At 36.2% G+C, this 19,629-nt stretch overlaps 1 protein-coding gene across 3 annotated transcripts in view; it reads left to right on the forward strand.

Moving 5' to 3' along the window:
* Positions 1-19,629, forward strand: part of LRMDA (leucine rich melanocyte differentiation associated) — a 684,050-nt gene that overhangs the window by 382,455 nt on the left and 281,966 nt on the right. For all 3 annotated transcript variants that reach the window (XM_062580504.1, XM_062580506.1, XM_062580505.1), the window contains exons 4-5: positions 5,875-6,009; positions 16,254-16,380. In XM_062580504.1, coding sequence (XP_062436488.1) covers positions 5,875-6,009; positions 16,254-16,380 — 262 coding nt within the window. The remainder of the gene's footprint in view (positions 1-5,874; positions 6,010-16,253; positions 16,381-19,629) is intronic.

Below are 19,629 nucleotides of genomic sequence, written 5' to 3' on the forward strand. Positions count from 1 at the left end.
ATAACGTTCTTGTCATAACACCTAAGAGTTACGATTTTTTAAAAACCCTGACTGTAGACTGTCGTTTATTTTGTCTGTGTATTGGTTCTTGCATTGTCCAGAAGTGCTTGAAGGCCTAGAAGTCCCAATCTTTGACCAATATCTTATTACGTTAAGTGCTGTGGACTTGATCAGATTGAGTGAATATATTAAAGGCATAAATTGTGCAGATCCCTGTCTCCACTGAGCAGAGATCTAAGCAATGGCACTTCCTGTATATACTTCTGAGAGCCCTCCTTTTAGTCAAACCTGAGAGTGGCTTGTAAGAGAACCACAGTACCTGATGAGCCAAAACACTAGGCAAATTCTGTAAAACATTCTGAATTTCCGTGAGCGTTAAGCCTTGTCTGTCTCTCTTTTCACCACCCTCAAAAATACCTTTCTTCTAGAATAAAAAGGGCCAGAAGCAAAAAAATAAGTAATGTGGACGCCTAATACCAAACTCTATGAAAGAAAGAGGTGATCATCAGTCCAGGCAATTCCTTGTCCAGTTCTACAATCATGATTGGACAAGTTCAACACCAGCTATCAGAACTCTTAAAAATTATGAGCTATTCCTTTATTTTTGATTGCCTTTGTGTTGCCTGGGAACCATGAACAAAACTTGAAGAATAGTGTGTGTGTGTATATATGTGTGTATGTACATACATACATATATATATATGTATGTACATACATACATATATATATACATATATATATATATATATATGTATGTATTATTTATAAATCTTTGAAAAGACAGAGCATACAGTTTCAGCCTGGACCTTTTTGGAGAACCAGAAATGTAATTTGGTCCCAAGCAGAGAAGCATTTCTTTTTTCTTGTGTTTGTTTACCTATCAACATTGAAATTGCATCTTAGAATCTGCAGCCTAGCCACCATGGGCTTTGTGAAAGACCCAGAAGATCACTCCAGCCACACAAAGAAAATTAGTATTAGTCCAGCAGATAGAATAAGAAATTTTTTCTAAATATTAGGTATACAGGAAGCTATCCATAACCTGAATAGACTTAGTTAATTACTATCTGGGTTACACCTTTTCTTTCTTAGGCAAAATGGTTTTCAAGCCAGTGAAGAAGAATTTTAACTTTTCTTGCCTACTCAAGACCCTACCCCCCTACGAGATAAGATGCAGGCCAGAATATGGAATACAAATGACCGTGTGTGACATCCTATTGCACAGAGAGAAGGGGAAGATGTATACTTGCATATTGCAAGCTATTTCTGTGGTTATCCAACCTTGAAGACCTAGCGCATTCTAATGGAAAAGCGTTCAGGTGGCAAAGATCTTTTCACACTGCATTCAGAGGGGGATTGGTAACTTCTGCTTCAAGGCTATTTGCCTGGGGAATCGCTTGTGGTTGCTACATCCTGTTTGTGATAAATTTAATTGAAGTAAAGATTTCAAATATGAATAAATACAGATAGCTTGCTTATTTATGATGCTGGTAACAATGCTATCCAGCTGTTTCAGTGTTTGGTTGATTCCAGCATATGCATGAGAAGTGGTTGGTTGATAGAGAATTTTGAATGATAGTTTTGTGCCTTTCTACATAGTAATCTTGAATCTGTGATATTTCTGATATTCTCTATGTACATTTTTCATAATGAATATTTTGAATGTAAAGCTGATTGCTTTTTTTTTTGCTTTGTCTCTTTGTTTCCAAGAACTTCTAAAAGCTCTAATCATAGAAAGTCATTAATGTGATTAGCATTCTTACAACTGAAGATATTTTGGGATAGTGGCTTGGCTAAAATTTTGCAAATTTTAAGTACAGTCTTTTCAAAATAAAATGGCAGAAAAAAATGGAAAACACCAAGACAGAAAGGGAGGTTACTATTCTTACAAAGTCAATTTATTTGAGTGTGTGACTAGAAAAAAGAGACTTTAAAAAGTTAATTCGACTAGAAGAGATGTCTAGTTCTTGTAAATACTCCCCTACCTTAAGACTGGAAGTAGTGCCAGGAGACAGTATATTATTTTGATGGGCATCAGCTTTTAAAGTATCTATAGTATATTTCTGTTCATTATTCATGGCAGCCAGATTGTGTTTTTGAAGAGGACCTGTATTTTGTGTAATTGCTGAGAGTTGATGTCTTAGCTTGTGAATGAGAGGACTACAGCACTTAACATTTTTATTCTTACAATTTTTTATTTTAATTAGTGTTCTTTGGAAAGAAAGGCATAAATCATAGAATCGGTAAGTTTGGAAGGGACCTCTGGAGATCATCTAGTCCAACCTCCCTGCTCAGCAGGGTCACTTAGAGCATGGTAGACAGGGTTGCATCCAGGTGGACCTTGAAGATCTCCAGAGAAGGAGACTCCTCAACGTCTCTGGGCAAAATTAATGGATTGGTAGTGATGATGCTATTGAATTAAGAGGTGGATCGTAACACTGAAACACTTTAGTTATCACAACAGGGGCAGATTAAAACAGTTTTCAAATAATAGAGACTATAGCGTATTTGCATCAGTGTTGCAAGAGAACCTGAGAGCCAGTGACACTGACTATGGAAAAATCACTTCAGGGCTCCCATCACTGAGTTTCAAATGAATACATAACACTTGACTAATATCATGCATAGATTTAAGTGTGGCTTTCCTTTTTGGAGAGAATGGAGCTGAAATTCATCTTAGAAATGGCACGGCAGTATTTTGCAGCTCTTTGGCTCCAGTTGCATCAAGATGGCAGTCTTTAGGCTGCAATAATAAACCATGAAAAGGAAGCTGGCAATAAAAAAATCTTTTTTTTTTTTTTTTTTCTCTCTTCTACTAGCATTGTCTTAGACTTTGTTTTTGGTGGAATTGTATAGTTCCAATATTGTGCTTTAAAATAATTATATAACATACTGATTAATTAAAACATGTGGTAGAAGTCCATGACTTGTGACTTAGCTTTGAGCAGCACTTAATCATGAGAATTCATACAGGATATTATTTATTTCTTCCTACATGTTTTGTAAAGGATAGCTGTGACAACAGGTGCATGGGGCTTCTCTGGAAAAATAATCCATACTTGAGTGTGGTTGTTTCAGTTATGTTATGATGGATGATGCTAGCACAGAAATTTGACTATCATGAGCTACAGGTTTGTTTGTTGTCAAGTGCTGCTGGTGTCCTGTGCTTTTTGGGCTGTCAAAAAGTCAGCAAAACTTCAGTTTTTCTGTAAATTGGTGACTTTTTACATTTTGAGTGATGGTATCTGATTCTTGGGTTTTGTTCAACTATGTAAATATACATTTCTGCTTCTGCTGCAGTTGAACCTGAAATAGCACCAGGATGCTAAATATCTATTTCAGTAGGGTGAAATGTGTAAATGATAAGAAAGAAAAGATCTGGAGAGTCTCACATAGAACTGCAATGTAGCAAGTCTGTATGTGATTCCTGATCATCCTTGCCTGAGAATTTTTGTTGGGGGTGTTTTGATTCTGCATCTAAAATTAATACTCAATGTTTACATGTGAGATATTAGAATCTAAACACTACTTTCCAAATTTAGAGGGATTTAGATATTTGAAATGCAGGTTATCAACTACTGTTATTTACTGAAGAGCCTCAATGACTTTGGTGCCTCTTTTCTTTTCGCTTTCTGTAGAACTTTGATGCATCAGCTTACATTTTTTTGCAAATCTCAGTTGATACGGCTCTTCATCATAGCATATCTAAATATCTTTTGATATATGCCCCCTAAGCCTTCATGGCCAAATAGAAATTAGGATTTGTCCGTCATACTCAGCATTCAGTAAGTTGTTAGAGAGAAAAAGTTCAACCTCAGAAAAGGCTCTGCTGAATTGACAAATAAAATTTCTGCCTGTTTACTCCGTAGAAGAAGCAAAGACATTTCTTTCTTTAATCAGAAACGGCCAGATAAGATCTAAGCCTTGCAATAGCTAACCCCCTGTGTGCAATTGCCATTATGGAAATAACTGCCTTTTGTAATAATAAACTATTTCTTTCAGGGAACCTTTTCGCAACTTAAGCGATCCTGCAAGAAATTAAGTGTTTCTCCTGGTGGAGGGATGGTGCCAGATTTAAACAGTTCTCTAGCAGTCTTTGGAAATTTTTAATAAACCTCTAACTTGAACATGTGTTGAAAAGTAGTTTGTGACCTTCCCATCACAGTCACATATTTCCTGAAAGAACCATGAAAATAGTTCACTTTAGAAGCTTATGTGTGAGCTAGAGTTTCAGATGTGAGAAGATGAGGACTACCACAAAATTATGATTGGGTCTTCATCCCGGCTAACAAAGAGTTACATAATACGATGCTAAAACACTGCATTTTTTCCGAGGGTTTGGTTGATTGCTTCCTGAGATCTGAGGAAGTCTCTCTGTTGATTTGCAAAGGGTATGAAGTCTGGTTTTCTAGCTGCCATATAGCACTCTATACTGTGTCTTTGCCAGATTAAAAACTGCCATTTTTGTCTTAGAATTTAATTGATAGAAGTAATTCCAAAACATTTTGCTCACTTGTACAAAACATTTGAGTAGGAGACCTCAGACTTTGAGACAGAACATATCAGCGTAGATATACTGATTTTAATTCATTAAAATTAGTAATCGTCAGCATGAACTTCTTATATGTTTGGAAAGAAAATAAATTTCAAGACCATATTTTTAACAGTGAAGCTGCTCTTTCCATTTTGTATTGCTTCTGTTGCCCTTAAGATATTGAGGTGAAGAAACAAAGTAAATTCCATCAGCTAAAAATAACAAAGATAACAGAAACACATAAATCAAGTATAAATAATAGCAACACAAGTGAACTGAGGATTTAAAGCAATAGTAGTGGTCTGTAACAGCAGCAGTGGATGAGAACAGAGCACTGAGATGCCTTTACCGATTTTGAATAATTATCACCATTGTCTAAGCAAGTCAATTTTTAAACATTAAAGACTATTTACACACATACACACAGCATTTTTCCCGAGAATCACTACTTTGCCTTTGCGTGTAAATTGAAGTAAATGAGGATATATAGAGGAAGTCTCTCAGAGTGACTGTAATACTTTGCTTTAACAAAGTAACTTGCTTTGTTTGTTCAATCAACAGTGTGCAACTGGTTGAATATAGTTGTTATGCCTAAACCTAAGCTGTGATTTCCAGTCTTGCGGTGATTAAAAGGTATTCTAATCTTTGTTTGCTTTAATACATCTTTTTTTTCCTGAGGAATGTGCTGAAGTTCATCAGCACCAAAATATAACGCTGTTTTAATGAAAAATCTTAAGCTTTACATGACTGTAAAGCCTCCTGTATAAAATACCTCCGTGTTGTAACACTGAAGTCTTTACGTTGCATTTAGTGAAACATCTATTCACATACACTAATTGAGTAATTATGAATGTGTTGCTGTGGTATTTATATTCCAGGAGTGAAAGTGGGTTGTTGTGGTTTGACTTTTTTTTAAAAAAAAAAAAAAACAAAAAAACTCATTTTCCAGTGGACTGAATATATTACTGATGAATGTGCTGTGAAACTAACTGTTTGTTTCCATGCTGGAAAAGTTTCATGGCTCCAGCAATCGCTAGCCATTTTACCACACAGCATTCATCATTTTGTCAAAGTTTTAATGTTTTGTAGGGAACCACCTAGGAAAGAAAGGAGGAGAAAAGAATGACAAAACAGCCAAATTCTTTCATTCCATGCCAAAAAACTGACTGAAGTTTATCCCTGTTTGCCCTTGGAACAATTAATGTGACATTTTCCCGAGTGCCATACTAAATTTGATTGTCAGTTATTGAAATGTATGTTTAAATCAGCAGTGATGCAACTCTAAATGCTTTTTTCATTAATGTCATTGAATCCTTAACCCACAACCTTTGACACATAACAGAATTAGAAAGCCTTTTGGATCATTTGGCTGAAGTTGTGCCTTCACTGCAGTATCTCAGCTTGCTTGGAAACACGGCCTGCCCAAATGAATTGATCAGCAAAGAAAAGGATGAAGATGACTACCAGAGGTACAGGTTAGTATCTTCGCTTGTAATAAAGTAAGTAATTTTTAATTTGGAGAAATACTGAACTAAACCCAACTCAGTCCCAAACCAGCATTTTCTACTCCTCCTGTACTGAAATCACTGCACCACACGAACACCTAGGAATCTGAATAACTCATGTTGCACCGAGTTCGCTCTCAGGAACCCTATTTCAAGAAGTATTTCAGTAATGTACAGCATGTACTTGAGCTGAGCAGGTGTGCATGTGCTTTCCTGAATGTGCGTGCTCATGTGTGTGCACCGGTGACCTCTCCTTCTTTATGGCCAGAGTAAGGCAACATTTACTTAAAAGAAGGGTAATAATCAATAAAAAATCATTACACTCAGATAACCAGTTACTTTGTCTTTTGCTAACAATTAATTATGGTATGTGTTTCTTGTAGTTATCAAAGCACTACTGAGGAACACAGAAGAAAGAACTTTTTTTATATATTGTGCTTTTTTTTTACTCAGAGCAGTTAGAGTCTAGAACCAAATCAAGGAAGCACTATACGTAATATATATCTATATATCATCTATTTATACATCTGGAATGTAATTTTAATGAGATTAGACAAATGATCACCTGGAAATTATTGTGGAAGCCTGATAAAATATTAGCTGCTCAATTGCCCAATGTTGCTGAGATTTAGTTGCGTGCATATAGGGATAGGGATTTTTTTGACGGGGGGAGGAGGAGTGGTGGAAAAAAAATAGCTTTGACTGATGATCACTTGTTGAGTATAGATCCAAGACTTAAGGAATGTCTGTTGAAATGATATAATTTTTTTGTAGCTGCAACCCTTAGGCAAGTGAGACATTAATTACAGCAAAATTCTACTCAGTGTCATCATAGCTCCTTTTTCTCAGTTGCATCTGATACAAGAGTTCAGTCTTCTTTTATTGGCATTTTTCACAATTGGTGAAAATGGCTCTATGTGAGGCAAATCAGAGCCAAGCAGCATTGGTCAATATGCTGCCAACTTTGCAGAGACTGAGCTTTCTTTTTGTTAGCAGGTCATCCATGAAATTCAGAGTTATAATATAAAACTCTGATTACATCTTCAAATAATCCAAACTCTTCTGTAGGTGTTAGTTTAAAACATAGTAGAAAGTACAGGAGCCTGAAAGCAGGCTTACTGGAAAGCAGCATGAATTGGCTGCTGCAGCTGATTGCTCATAGAGTTGGCAGCAGTGCAGCTGTCTTGGGTATGAATATTCTGTATCCCCCAGTCCAGATTTTTGAGAAGGATTTCTAGATTATCATTAGCCCCAAAATTTTCACCTCCTAACAATCAGACTTTTGCATTCAGTGTAGCTGTAGCATTCTGTTTTTTACCAAGATTGCTTAGATTTAATAAAATACTTTCTCATTGCTTTCACCCTTAAGTGGAAGGTATGCCTACCATCCAGCTTAGAGAAGTGTAATAGTGCTGTCTCTATGTAAATTTATGTGACATTTGCACTAGGGAATTGCTTAAAAAATGAATGATATTTCTACAGTTTACTGTTTTTCACTTTAAGTATGTTTTCTGACAATATGTCTCCTATTAATCATTTAAGCAAAAGTAGTACCTTAAAGGAACCATTCAGAGGCAAGAACCCATGGTTCATTTAGTGCTGTCTGAAAAAAAAATTGTTATTGATTGACATCCTCTGTGGTTATGTGATGTAATATTTATAATATGTCACGCAGCCATACATCAAAACAAGCATGTCTGTTGTATCATTTCAACACAAAATGTTGATTTCAGGGAGGTCAAGGTAGTTTTAGGTCACATTGTGGCAAACCACTGTGTCAAAAGTGTGAAGTGATTGTATTTATGCATCTGCTGGAAACTATAACATTGCTTCCATTTTCTTTGCCCTCAATCTTTCAAAAACTTGGATATTTTTTCCCAATTAAACTAGGTTGGTTAAAGCTTTTTTTTTTTTTTTTTTTTTTTTAATTATTATTTTTTTTATTTTTTTTATTTTAAGAAAGAAGAGCGGACTTCTGATTAGTTGAATGATTTATTATTTTGCTGCTATAATGAGAGCTTCCTGATCACTTTCCATACTTATTTGTTACACTATATAAGATTTGTTTGCCAGGCGTTATACTCAAAACCCAATGGTATATGTATTTATCTTTACCTGAACACATTTACCTGTATGAATAAAGATGAGACTGATTAAAAGGATACTGCTAGGCATTTAGAGTTTTAAATATATATTTGCTTAAGTATATTCTGGAATATTTTAGATATACAAATTTGTCTTGTGCATTTGGTAGCAGTAAGATCCTCTTGGGTATGAAAATATCTATATTTTATCAAATCTATTACTTCAAATCTCAAAAGCAAATATTTGAAATGTCCAGTTTCAATAATTTCTTATTTTTTTTTCCAGAGGTTGAAATAACTTTTTTATTATCAATGTGCCACATGAAAAAATGTCAGAACTGTGCATTTCAGTGAACCTGAATAATTTAAACATTTTACTTTACCAAAAACTTTAACTGTTTTTGTTTTGTTCTGAACAGGAACTTCTTTTTGTAATCTTTTTCAGTGACCATTGAAACCACAGCTTCATTTTTCATTAAGCTTTAATTTAATTCCTATTGAGTTCAATTAGAGTTCAGGCTATTTAATTCCTCAACCAGAAAAAGAAGGTGCTAGAAATCAAAGCTCTACTTAATCTTCTCATTCCAACAAGCTGAAAGGGTACATAAAACCCAAAATCTCAACCTTAAAAAGTTGTGGAAAATCAAATTTGTAGAACTTTGCCTTTAGTGATCTACTACATTATTAACAACAGAGATAAAATGGAGTGTTGAATCTTTGAAAAATAGTTAGATTTTATTGTAACTGTATGGATAATGTGCAAAGTTATGTTTATGTCGAGGTGTTATGATCTGGATCATCAGGATCATTGCTGGACCTTTTCTACCAGAAGTTTAATGCTAATGCTTTTCAGTAGATTTTCATTAGAAAAGTATTGTATTTAAAGACATTGTTGAGACTTTCTCAATGTAGTTTTTTTCCATAAGAAATACAGTTACACTTGAAAGGGTTATTTTTTAGATTAAAAAGAAAGCATCAAAGAGAAACAGTAAATGTTTTCTCTGTCTACTCTTCTTCCTTACGTTTCAAACATGTAGGAGAACTAATTGTTGAAACCATTTCTATGTTTATTACTGAGGTTTTTGCATGGACAGGAAAAGAAAATAAAGTTTTGTTCTGTGGTATTTTCATAATCAAAGTTGTTTGGTCATTTTAAAAGTGTGTGCTTTTTTCCATCATTTTTTAGTTTCTGTCAAAAATGTGCTGTAAGTTCTTACGGGCTTTTTTTTTTAAGTTTAATTTTTTAAAGAACGTTTAGGAGAAGGTGTTTTGGCGAGGGTTTTGGGCATGAGGGCAAGGGAAATTTCCAGGGCCTGCTCCTTCACGTTGGAATTAAGAGCAGCGTATCCAAAATATATTGGTGATGGGAAAGATTTAAAAGCATTTTGGCTCAAACAGGAAAAAGAGCTTGCACAGCAGAGCGTGTTTTAAAATAACCTATTCTCCATCCTCTGCTTTGAAGACTGGGTGAAAGCAAAGGTCGTGACCTGGAGATCAAAGCAGCAGAAGTCAACACGGTAATTGCTGGTTGCTTCTCTTGTCCCCGCGCTCGGCCGTCCTGTGGGTGTATTGTTTGCGGTGCAGACTTCAAACGTGGTGTTACTGGACTGTGAAAAATCATCTGGGTCAGAATGTATTACAAAGCGTTTGCTAATACGGCAGGTGACCTCACCTATTTTCATTAAAGGGATGTGGTTGTGAAGGATGAGTGTGCGCCATGTGTGAAGTTTTCAGTGCTTGCTCATTCCTCTCTGCTCCTTATTGACATTTCCTGGAATGGTGCATTCATTAAGTGCTGTTGACATGGAAACAAGGGCAAGTGGAAACAAATGCCAGAGTTTATTTTAAATTAGCTTAAAAGTACATATACTAGATATGCTATCTTTGGCAGGGGGAGCAGGCGGTGATAACCTTATGAAGTCCTCTTAAGATACAACAGTAAGAAAAGAAGTGCGTGCATTTTCTATAGATTAACTTTTCCAGCAAAATAAACTGTTGCCTTCCCTTAGGTCTAATTCTGCGCAGTGCTGGGTCCTCGTGTAGTGCTTTCAGCTTCATTGTAGGTTTCTTTAACTGAGACAAAACCTACACTTCTATTTTAAATAGTCCTGCTATTGAATTTAGATAGTAATATACACCCTTAAGTACATACTCAAAAAGCAACAGGAGACTAGAAGGCCTCGTTCATTAACTGAGTCACTTATGTTGGTTTTGTTAATGTTGCTGAGCGTACTGCTGAGACTCCCTTTTAGCAGGTGAGGTTGGACTTTGTGGTACTTCTGCGATATGTTTTATGTACTTCATGAGATGATCAGGTATTCCCCTGTAACTGTATAATCTATGAATCTTGCTGTTCACACGAGGCATTGTCATTTCTATGGTATCTGGAAGCAGAGAACTATTTGATAAACATCAAACAGCCCCACAACTTCCATCTGAGATTAGCCACTGTAAGGATTTATGGGCAAGGACTATTATAATGTCTTTTTAGCTAGATAAATTGAAGTCCCGAATACCCCGATTTGTCCATACCTATACAGCGAGTTAAAAAATATCTGCAGTCGTGGTTACTTGGCTAGAGATACATATACATATTTTTTTTCAGATTTCGTTAAGCCGCGTGCTAAGCTGGGGTGGAGCACCCCAGCTCCCCAGGTAAGGTATTAGGAGGTGATGTGGGTTTTGGAGCGAGCTGAGAACCTCTCAGGATTACGCGGCCGTCACCAGGCAGCGGTGCGGCTGTCCGGCGGCTCCGTGACTCTCCAAGACCCTGCTGCCAGGACGCTCTCCCTCCGCTCTGGGAGAGACGGCGAAGGGCACGACCTGGCTTTCTTATCCCTGTGTTTGGGGAGGTCTGCTGCAGACGGAAATTCTGCCACCCATCTGCGGTTTGCCCAGGTGGGGAGATGTTTAAACTTTCTTTTGTGGCGCAGAAGAAAAGGTTACAGCAGAGAATCCCGGGCAGTGTCATAAACTTGTTTGTTCCTTCTGGCCTGTGTTGTCATCTCTGCCCTCTTCTGTGCTGATGCAACTTTGCCAACTTCAGGTTATTATTGCTAGTTTTCAGTAGTGCAAACTGAGAGTATAATCAGACCTTCAAAGTTTGTAGTTAGTATGTTGTTTTATATTCTGTGAACGTCTGAAGAGGAAATGCAGTAACAGATGCAATGAAAATTTCCAATAGAAAAGTGGAGGGGTAAACACTTTCTGAAACAAAAAGCATGCTGCAATCATGAGATTTAGATTATTTCCGCATTTTTCTGGGTACATATTTCTTCATTTTTCAGTTCCTAATTGATTTTGCATTTATACTTAAATATTAACACATATATTATGGTTCCATATTGCATTTTCTGTCAAAAAAAAAAAAAAAAAAAAAAAAAAAATAGGAGGACAAAATCAAGGATTCCACACAACCTAGCTCTTACCATAGTCTTTCAGTGGAAGTGTTTATTTTCTCTGAAGCTCTAACATATCCAGATTTGCTGTACTTTTCCCATACTAGTAGGAGAAAATAAAACATTCTTCCCAAAGTAATTTATTGCCGCTTTTAAGGTTTTCTTATTGTGTGGCTCAAGGGTGATGCCATTATCTCTTAGTATCGCGAGGCCAACTATATTCTGAAACTTGTCTGCTTTTCTAAGGGAGGTAATAAATGAATCTAAGGGCCATAGATGCCATGACATTATGTGATTTTTCTTGTTATGGTCTTCACAGCTCTAGAACAGATATTTCCTGGAAATATTGGTTAACAGTAATGAGTGGTGTACAGAAACTAATTAAAACTTAGCAAGGATTTATATACCTGAACCTAAATGGCTACTAAAATATAGATGCTTTTTAACAAAGTGTTGACATAGAAGTCATTTACGCCTGTAAATTTTGGATCAGGACTGACAAATTTCTTGTGTATGTTTAAAACGGATTTTCTTCCTTCCTACCATGTGATTCTTTAAGGAACTCTTACCCATTGTGACTTAATTCTTTTTTTGACATCTGAGCCTCTCTCCTAAGATAGTGTGAATCATCACTGCTGCCTTTTTTTTTTTTTTTTTTAAGGTGAGGAACCCAAGGACTATATATATAAAATAATGCCTGCTACACAGCAGGACTGCAAACGTACACAGAGTATACCTGCAGGGTAGCCAACTGTAAGTCTTAGGCTCCCAATCTGTAAAGCAGAGTTAAGGCTAGAAGTTGTGACCTCTTAAAGGCTGTAGAAAGTCAGTAGCCAGGGACAGTATTTCTTTACATAAAAACTGGAATCGGGTGTTGTTCAGTAAAGAGCAGCTGACTTTGTCCTTTCCCTTTCTGTATTCCAGCATGTTTCTTCAAAGGATGGCTTGCCCATCCAGTGCTCGCCCATGTCCATAGCAGCCAAATCCCCACTCGCTGCCTTCCTCTGCACGTTTTTCCCCAGGCTCTCCCCCTCTCCCAATATCTTGACAGGTCTACGTAAAAATCATTAAAATAATGCTAATCACATGCAACACTTACAAAATTGGTAAATGAATTGTTAATTTTTATTGTCATTTTCACTTACCCAAGGCTGAAATAATATGAAATGTGATATTTGCATTTTCTTTTTCCATCTCTGTATGTTGCTGTAAATGATTCACGTTACTTTTTGTGTGTGATGGATATCCCTATTTTTGGTTTACTTTCACAGGACACTTGGTGCAGGGTGGCAGGGGGAGGAGAGAGAAAAGATGATTCTGGACAAAAGAACATACAAGTTTTCTTACATAGTGCATTTCCTTAGCCCACCATGGATGAGAAGATCAGTTTATAGGCAGTGATAAATGGGTCTCTAAGCACCTTCCTGGTATCCCTTCTTTTCTGTCTCGCCAGAGCTCATCTTTTTCCTCATCTCTACAGATAATAGCCTTCTTTCACACCACTGCAAAGATGTTAAGCCCTGTTAACAGCAGTCTGAGAGCACCTGGAGCAGTGCTAAGTTTCAAAATGATTAAAAAAAAAAAAAAAAAAAAGAAAGAAAGAGTGTGGGGGTCCTGCCCCCTAACTTTGAAACAAAAATAAACCTCCCTAAACTTTGAATATAAAATTTAGATGGATCATCATCTCATTAAACAGCATTTCCTTAACTAGTGATTTTATAAGTCCAAAACAGGTGCAATGTGTCATGCAATTTATAGATCCTGGTGGCTGCCATAAAGTATTTTATGGTGGCTGCATTCTGTGTTATTAGTAGCTGTCTGTTTCTGCAGCCATCGGTGTTTGATAATAGTCTTAAAACACCCAAAATTACTTACCTGCAAGCAACATTCTAGATAGTCCCTGTTGACAGTTTGAATAAGTTTAGTGCCCTTTTGTTGTACTTTACCTTCAAAACAAACTGATTGAACCATCAATAGCTCCTGAAAGCTGACAGAGGCATGTCATCTGGTCTAACCCTCTGATAGTAGGTTATCTGTGGGAGTTAACCTCCCTGCATTGTTAACTGAAATGTTTTATGTACTATGCAACTTTAGGATACTGCTGTGATAACCTTAGTAACTAAGTCATACATCACAGTAAAGAGATTTTGTGCAACAAATAACCCTGGATTAAATTTACAAGGGTTGAATTGATATTGTAAAGTGTTCATTCCAGGGCTTTGGTAATCCTTTCCTGTATTTTTATGGCAAAGTGGCGTTACGTTTAGAATGAAGCTGCATCTTCATATTTCTAGTTAAAATACGTCTAGGAAGTCTGATGCTTGTCTTCAGCCATTGGGAAGAAAAAAAATCGCATAGTATTCATTTGGTATGGATTAATTTTATCCTTTATTTAGCAAAAGGAGTCTGACTAAATGTTTTGAATCACCTTAATTACTCAAGTAACTTGTTATAGTGATGGGATGACTTTAATAACATTTACTTTTCAGTGTTTGTCCTGCTGAGAAGCACAAGTTAAAAACAAAACAAAAAACAAACAAAAAAAAAAAAAACAAAAACAAAAAAAAAAAAAAACCCAAACCACCTCAGGCCTCTGGCTTGTGTGCTGTTCAGTTTCCATGGGTAGGGATTTTTAATTTTTATTTTTGGATTTAGCAGCTACTGGTGCTAATTTTGTTTAATGTGAAGTGCAGTCAGGATGGCTTAAAACACAAGAATACATTTGTATCTAGAAATGCTATTATAATTTTAAGCTCTTTTGAAATGATTGAGAGACTGACATGAGGGCTGTGATCCAAAGTCAGCAAAGACGACAGTGCTGTCTTAATCTGTTGTCACTATTGTTGCTGCCTGCTTTTCGATGGCATATTTCATTCCATCATTAAACATTTGCTGATTTTCTAATACCGATGTTTTCTTCACCTGAATATTCATCTTTTCTCACCCTACACTTAGTGGGTGTTTTTACTCATTTTGAGCTTCACTCCTCTTCACTCTTGACATATTGTTTCCTTCTGTACATGTCTTCATTTGAAAGAATCTGTTGTCATCAGAGCTTTTCTGCCAGTAACATACAGGATGGATATATTTTCTCCCACTGAACGATAAGGGCCAGCAGAAAGGCAGAGCGCCCTGCAAGGGCAGCCGGGAGAGCTGGGAGAAGGTGTCGGTCTCCTAAATGTGGAGTTATTCCTGAATAAATGGTCTTAGGGCACGTTTTGTTTTGTAAAGTGGCTCCTGTTGTTATGTTATTGAAAGGCATAGTTTGAGGATTCGCATTTAAATTGTCTACAGCTTCAGAGTTTGTCACTGATATATGAGGCCGCTGCCTCAGAGAAAAGATGTGCTTGAAGGAAAGGTTTCTTTGCAGCATTGAATTTTGCTTGGTTGTAGCAAGGAAGACCTGAAATCTCTTTAAAATGGCTATCTGGTCTTGAGAACGGTGTTAAAAGGTAATTCTTACCTTTCAAACCACAATTTTTTATTGTGTTTCGTTTTGAAATATTCTGATTCTGTTATGCAGAATTTTCTACTACTTTGTTCTTTTTCCCAGTGCCAGAAGGGGTAGAAGGGGTCCTAATCATAGGACTGTTTCTGTGACTGACTAGAGGTTTATGAGAAGCAGCTAGGCATGGGAAATATTATCAATCACCTTCCTACACCCTGCTGGGAAGAGTCTGGCACTCCCTCACTCTGCAATGTCTGCTTCACATTTGGTTGACTGAATGTAAATAAGATGCACTTGAGGTGGCTGGGTATTTTGATTTGCCATGGTTGCGTGCCTGACTTTGTTCTGGTCTGCCGTGTTCTCTCCCTCTGCATGCAAGGAGCCAATGGTATTTTCTGAGGCTAAAAAAATCTGCTGAGTTTTGAGAGACTATGCTGTGCTATACTATACTATATTATACCGATGGATCCAATGAGAACTTTGAATAACTGAAAAAATGTGGTCTGTATCTGCATACTTCTTCATTCAGTCCTGAACCGAGATCTATATGCTTTGTCACTCTGGTAGGACCAAACTGGATTTCTCCTTCTAAATGGAGCCTGTATCAAAATCTGGTCCTTGAAAGCAGACCCTACGAATAACTCGTAGTGCTGTCTCTTGACAGATTCTTGATTTTAATACTAAGACTTTTGAATGCTGACATACATTCCTTTCAAGATAAAGGAGTGTATGTTTTAGGATATATGGTACAAAACAAGTTGCATTTTCTGATTTGCTATTCATATGGTGCCTCTAGTGATGCTGATCATTGTGTTTTAGGAAAATGTAATAAAAACCTGAAGATGTGTTTGTAAATTATTATTATGAATTGCTAATTTGGATGAAGAAATCTGAGTAATTTGAATAACTCTATTCCATGTTGCAGGTAAGAACAGCTCTGAGACTTGGAAAACTTTGCCTATCTTCTCAGAATTCTCAGAAAACAAATTTCAATTTATTTCTGAATATGCCTTATATCTCAATAATGTCCACATATGTATTTATGATGATCTTTTTCTTATCTGTTTGATCCATTGTCAGGGGGAACTTTTGAATAGTTTCATTTGAGACAGTAAAGTAAGTATAGTAATTTTTTACTGTAAGCTAGACTCCATGGAAAGCATGACTAGATAGAGGAAACAAAGGCCTTTGCTGTTTGTTGCTGCTATTTTTTGATCATTTAATATGTGAGTATATCTTTGTGTGTTACTGAGTTTTAACTCTGTGCATTTTGCCATCTGTCAGATACTTTGTCCTGCACAAATTGACGAACCTGAAATTTCTCGATACTCGGAAAGTAACCAAGAGCGAGAGAGAGGAAGCCTTGGTAAGAGGTGCCTTCATGAAAGTGGTTAAACCCAAGGATGCTAAGGTAGGACATTAAATGGAGCATGTTGGTAACAACACGTGCTTCATTAATACCATTTTTAATTAACTCTGAAAGCTTGGCTGTGTCTTTTGCTGAAGCAACAGAGAAAAAACGTTTAGACTGTAGGGACTGGTAATTGTAGTCAGGTGAGAGACAGAAGCCTTAGTAAGTTTTGTATAGTTATTGTATCTGGCTAATGGACTGTGGTTGTGTTACCAGATTTCTGGTTTCTAACCTCTGTTTCATTTAATAAATTAACTAGTCTGTGTCACTGAACTCTAGAGAATATTTTTGCCCTGTCTAAAGATAGATAGCTGTTATGTGATACCTTATTGTGGAAGAATGCAATTTTTGTGACACATTGTCTCCTGCCATATACGTTAGACACAAATGTCTATTGCAGAGCTCACACCTATGGTGTTTATTGGCTTTTAGTGGACTGGCTGATTCTAATTCTGTATGATGTTGTTTAATGTGGTGTCATGCTAATAAGTGTTGACAACATTAGAAAGACTGTAATCTGTAATCTGAGCTTTGGGTACCACTTGCATCAAGTTTGGACCATACTGCATACTGCTGATGCAAGGAGAATGAGAATGTGATTTTTCCAGTTTACCTCCTTTTTCCATCGTTGATCAATACAAGATAACAGCAGTCCAAGCTTCACAAAGTGTTTTAGTGCTGCAGATAGAGATCTCTTGAAACTTCACTCAAGTTTTACATCTGCTTGCTTTCTGTTTGCTATTTTGTTCTCTAAAATATACCATCAATAATTTAGTGCAGATTTCCAATAATGCTGAATAATAATGTAGCAGTTATGGAAATGCACTGTTTGGTAGCGTAACAGTGTTGCTAGATAAATGCATTATCACAAGTACAATTGCAGTGCATAGCAAATTAATTCAAACTGATTCATTTATAAGTATTAAAATGTTAACAGTTCTGATACAAACATAGGTTCGATATATTGTTTACCACTGCCTTTAGCTATTTCAGCTTTTATATATATGTAATAAACGAAATCATTTATTTCTAAGCTGTTGAGGTTGTCTTCTTCACAGCAAACCATCTTTACTAAACCTGGCCAAATTCTACGGTTGAAATGTGTTAGATACAGTACGTGTATACTGTCTGCTTTTATAATACTCCTATCCAGCTTTTAGACCTGGTGAAGTGTTATTTTAATTTTATTGGCAAATAGAATTTTCACTTAGGAGTCTGCTGTTTGAGTTGACCACCTTAATAGTGTAAGAGAGAAAAAAGGAGGTTGTTTCTTGAACTTGAATCTGCTGTATTGGATGGAACCTTTTTTTAAGGCAATAGTTCAGGGTAAACTACTTCACAGAGGTAAGGATAGCATCTGTGTCTTTTATAGATATAATTTAATCCTTTGTGTGGTTTTGAATTATTTACCTACTAAGTCTTACAATGAAATATGCATTTACTTCAGCAAATTTACTGTTGTTATTGCCATTCTGAAGGTTTTTTTTTTTCTTTATAAATGGTTTGGTACAAATTGCTGATGGTACCTAGCATAGCAAAATCATTGTAAATGCTTTTTCATGGCATGAATTAATGCCTCTTAAGGTGCTACAAAATTACCATCATCATATAATATTATATACATATTACAGAAGTGGCTAATTTAAAATAAATATTAAATTGGGTTCAGAACAGATTATAAACCTCTTTAGATTGTTTTGAATTTGCACTCATTTCCTAGGATATTCATGCTCACTGTATATATGCATGCAAACTCCCTTTATGTGTGAGAACACTCAGAGTGCTCTGTGCAGATATGTTTACAGATGCAGATATATATATATATATATTTCTATTTGTAACTATAGTCAAAGACCATAACAAGCAGCATTCCCCTATATATCACAAGGATGATTGTACAGTAACTGTAATTTCAAATTGTATCTTATATTATGTCCTGAATATATAATTATTTTTATTCTTTAGCCTTCAAGTTTCTTTAGGAAATGAACCTGGTGCTCTCTGTTCATCGGTTCCCCTTCCCAATAATTACTGAGCTTTTTAATGAGCTTGATCAGCCATATTTAATGGAGAGGTAGTGTTATCAAATATATTAATATTTTCTAAGCTTTCTGAAAGTACTTAAAGATGATACACTTTAGTTGCAAATGTGAGGAAGACTGCAGTGCTGGTGCAGGGTGCTGTATCAAACATCAGAAAAACTCATTCAGAAGCTGACCTAATGATACAAGACCCTGTTGATTATGAGCTTCCTGAGAATACTTTCCTGCTTCCTCCTATGGTAGTAGCCACTATGTAAGAATATGCATGCCAAGAGCAGAGTTGGTATGATTAATATTCATATTTGTGGATGCCACATGGAAATACTGTACTGCCAGGTGCAAAATCTAAAATGAACCTATCATACTTGCTTTTTCAGGGAAAAAAAAATCTAAAACTAAGTTACTTAGTTTTTTTTTTTTTTTTCTCCTCCATTACGGTATGCAGGAGATGGTATGGCTTATTCAGCGTAAAAAGCAGATTGATGATCTAAGGGAAACTGTGATGTGGGGAGTTGTTTTCATTTTAGTCTTGACATAAAATACTTGAGAGAGCAAAATACCCCTCCAAGAAAAAATACACAAAATGAGAATAAAAGCAAGAAATTTCCATCTGACTAGCTTGTGTTTACTCAAATGCAAAAGTATATAGCAATCAGCAGTCATCACTAAGTCATAAATATTTTATTTTGTATAAATTTTTAGACTTTCATTTTTCTCTATTTTTTCATATGTTTTAACAGAACACTGCACTTTCTTGTGCTTTGCTTCATTTCATCCTTTGTTTAAAGTGCATCTGTTTGTGATATGACTGTCTTATGGAGAGATGCAGTCATTTATTAGAAAACAGTTTAATGTTACAATGCACTGTTCCATCTCTGTATGTAAGTGAGCTAAACTTCATTATTCTGTGATGTTTGTTTTCTTTTGTCAAAATATTGAACATTGTATCATGCCTGATTTTAATAAAAATCATGCAAGCCTGGCTGGATAAGAGGCGTTGAGCCAGATGAGACAACCTCGTTTAGTGACCAAACCATGACCTCATTTCACTGGCATAAGTGTAGATCAAAGTGGAAGATGCCTGTCCAGTGTGAAGTGTGTTTCTGGGCATGACAGCACTTCACATCAAAACGACAGCTCAAGGATACGACAGTCAAAATTGCTTAATTATGTCCCAGCTTTGTAATTATTCATCCCTGCTCCTGCA

This window comes from Rhea pennata, chromosome 7, assembly GCF_028389875.1.
Source record: "Rhea pennata isolate bPtePen1 chromosome 7, bPtePen1.pri, whole genome shotgun sequence".
In the NCBI taxonomy this organism is placed as follows: Eukaryota; Metazoa; Chordata; class Aves; order Rheiformes; family Rheidae; genus Rhea; species Rhea pennata.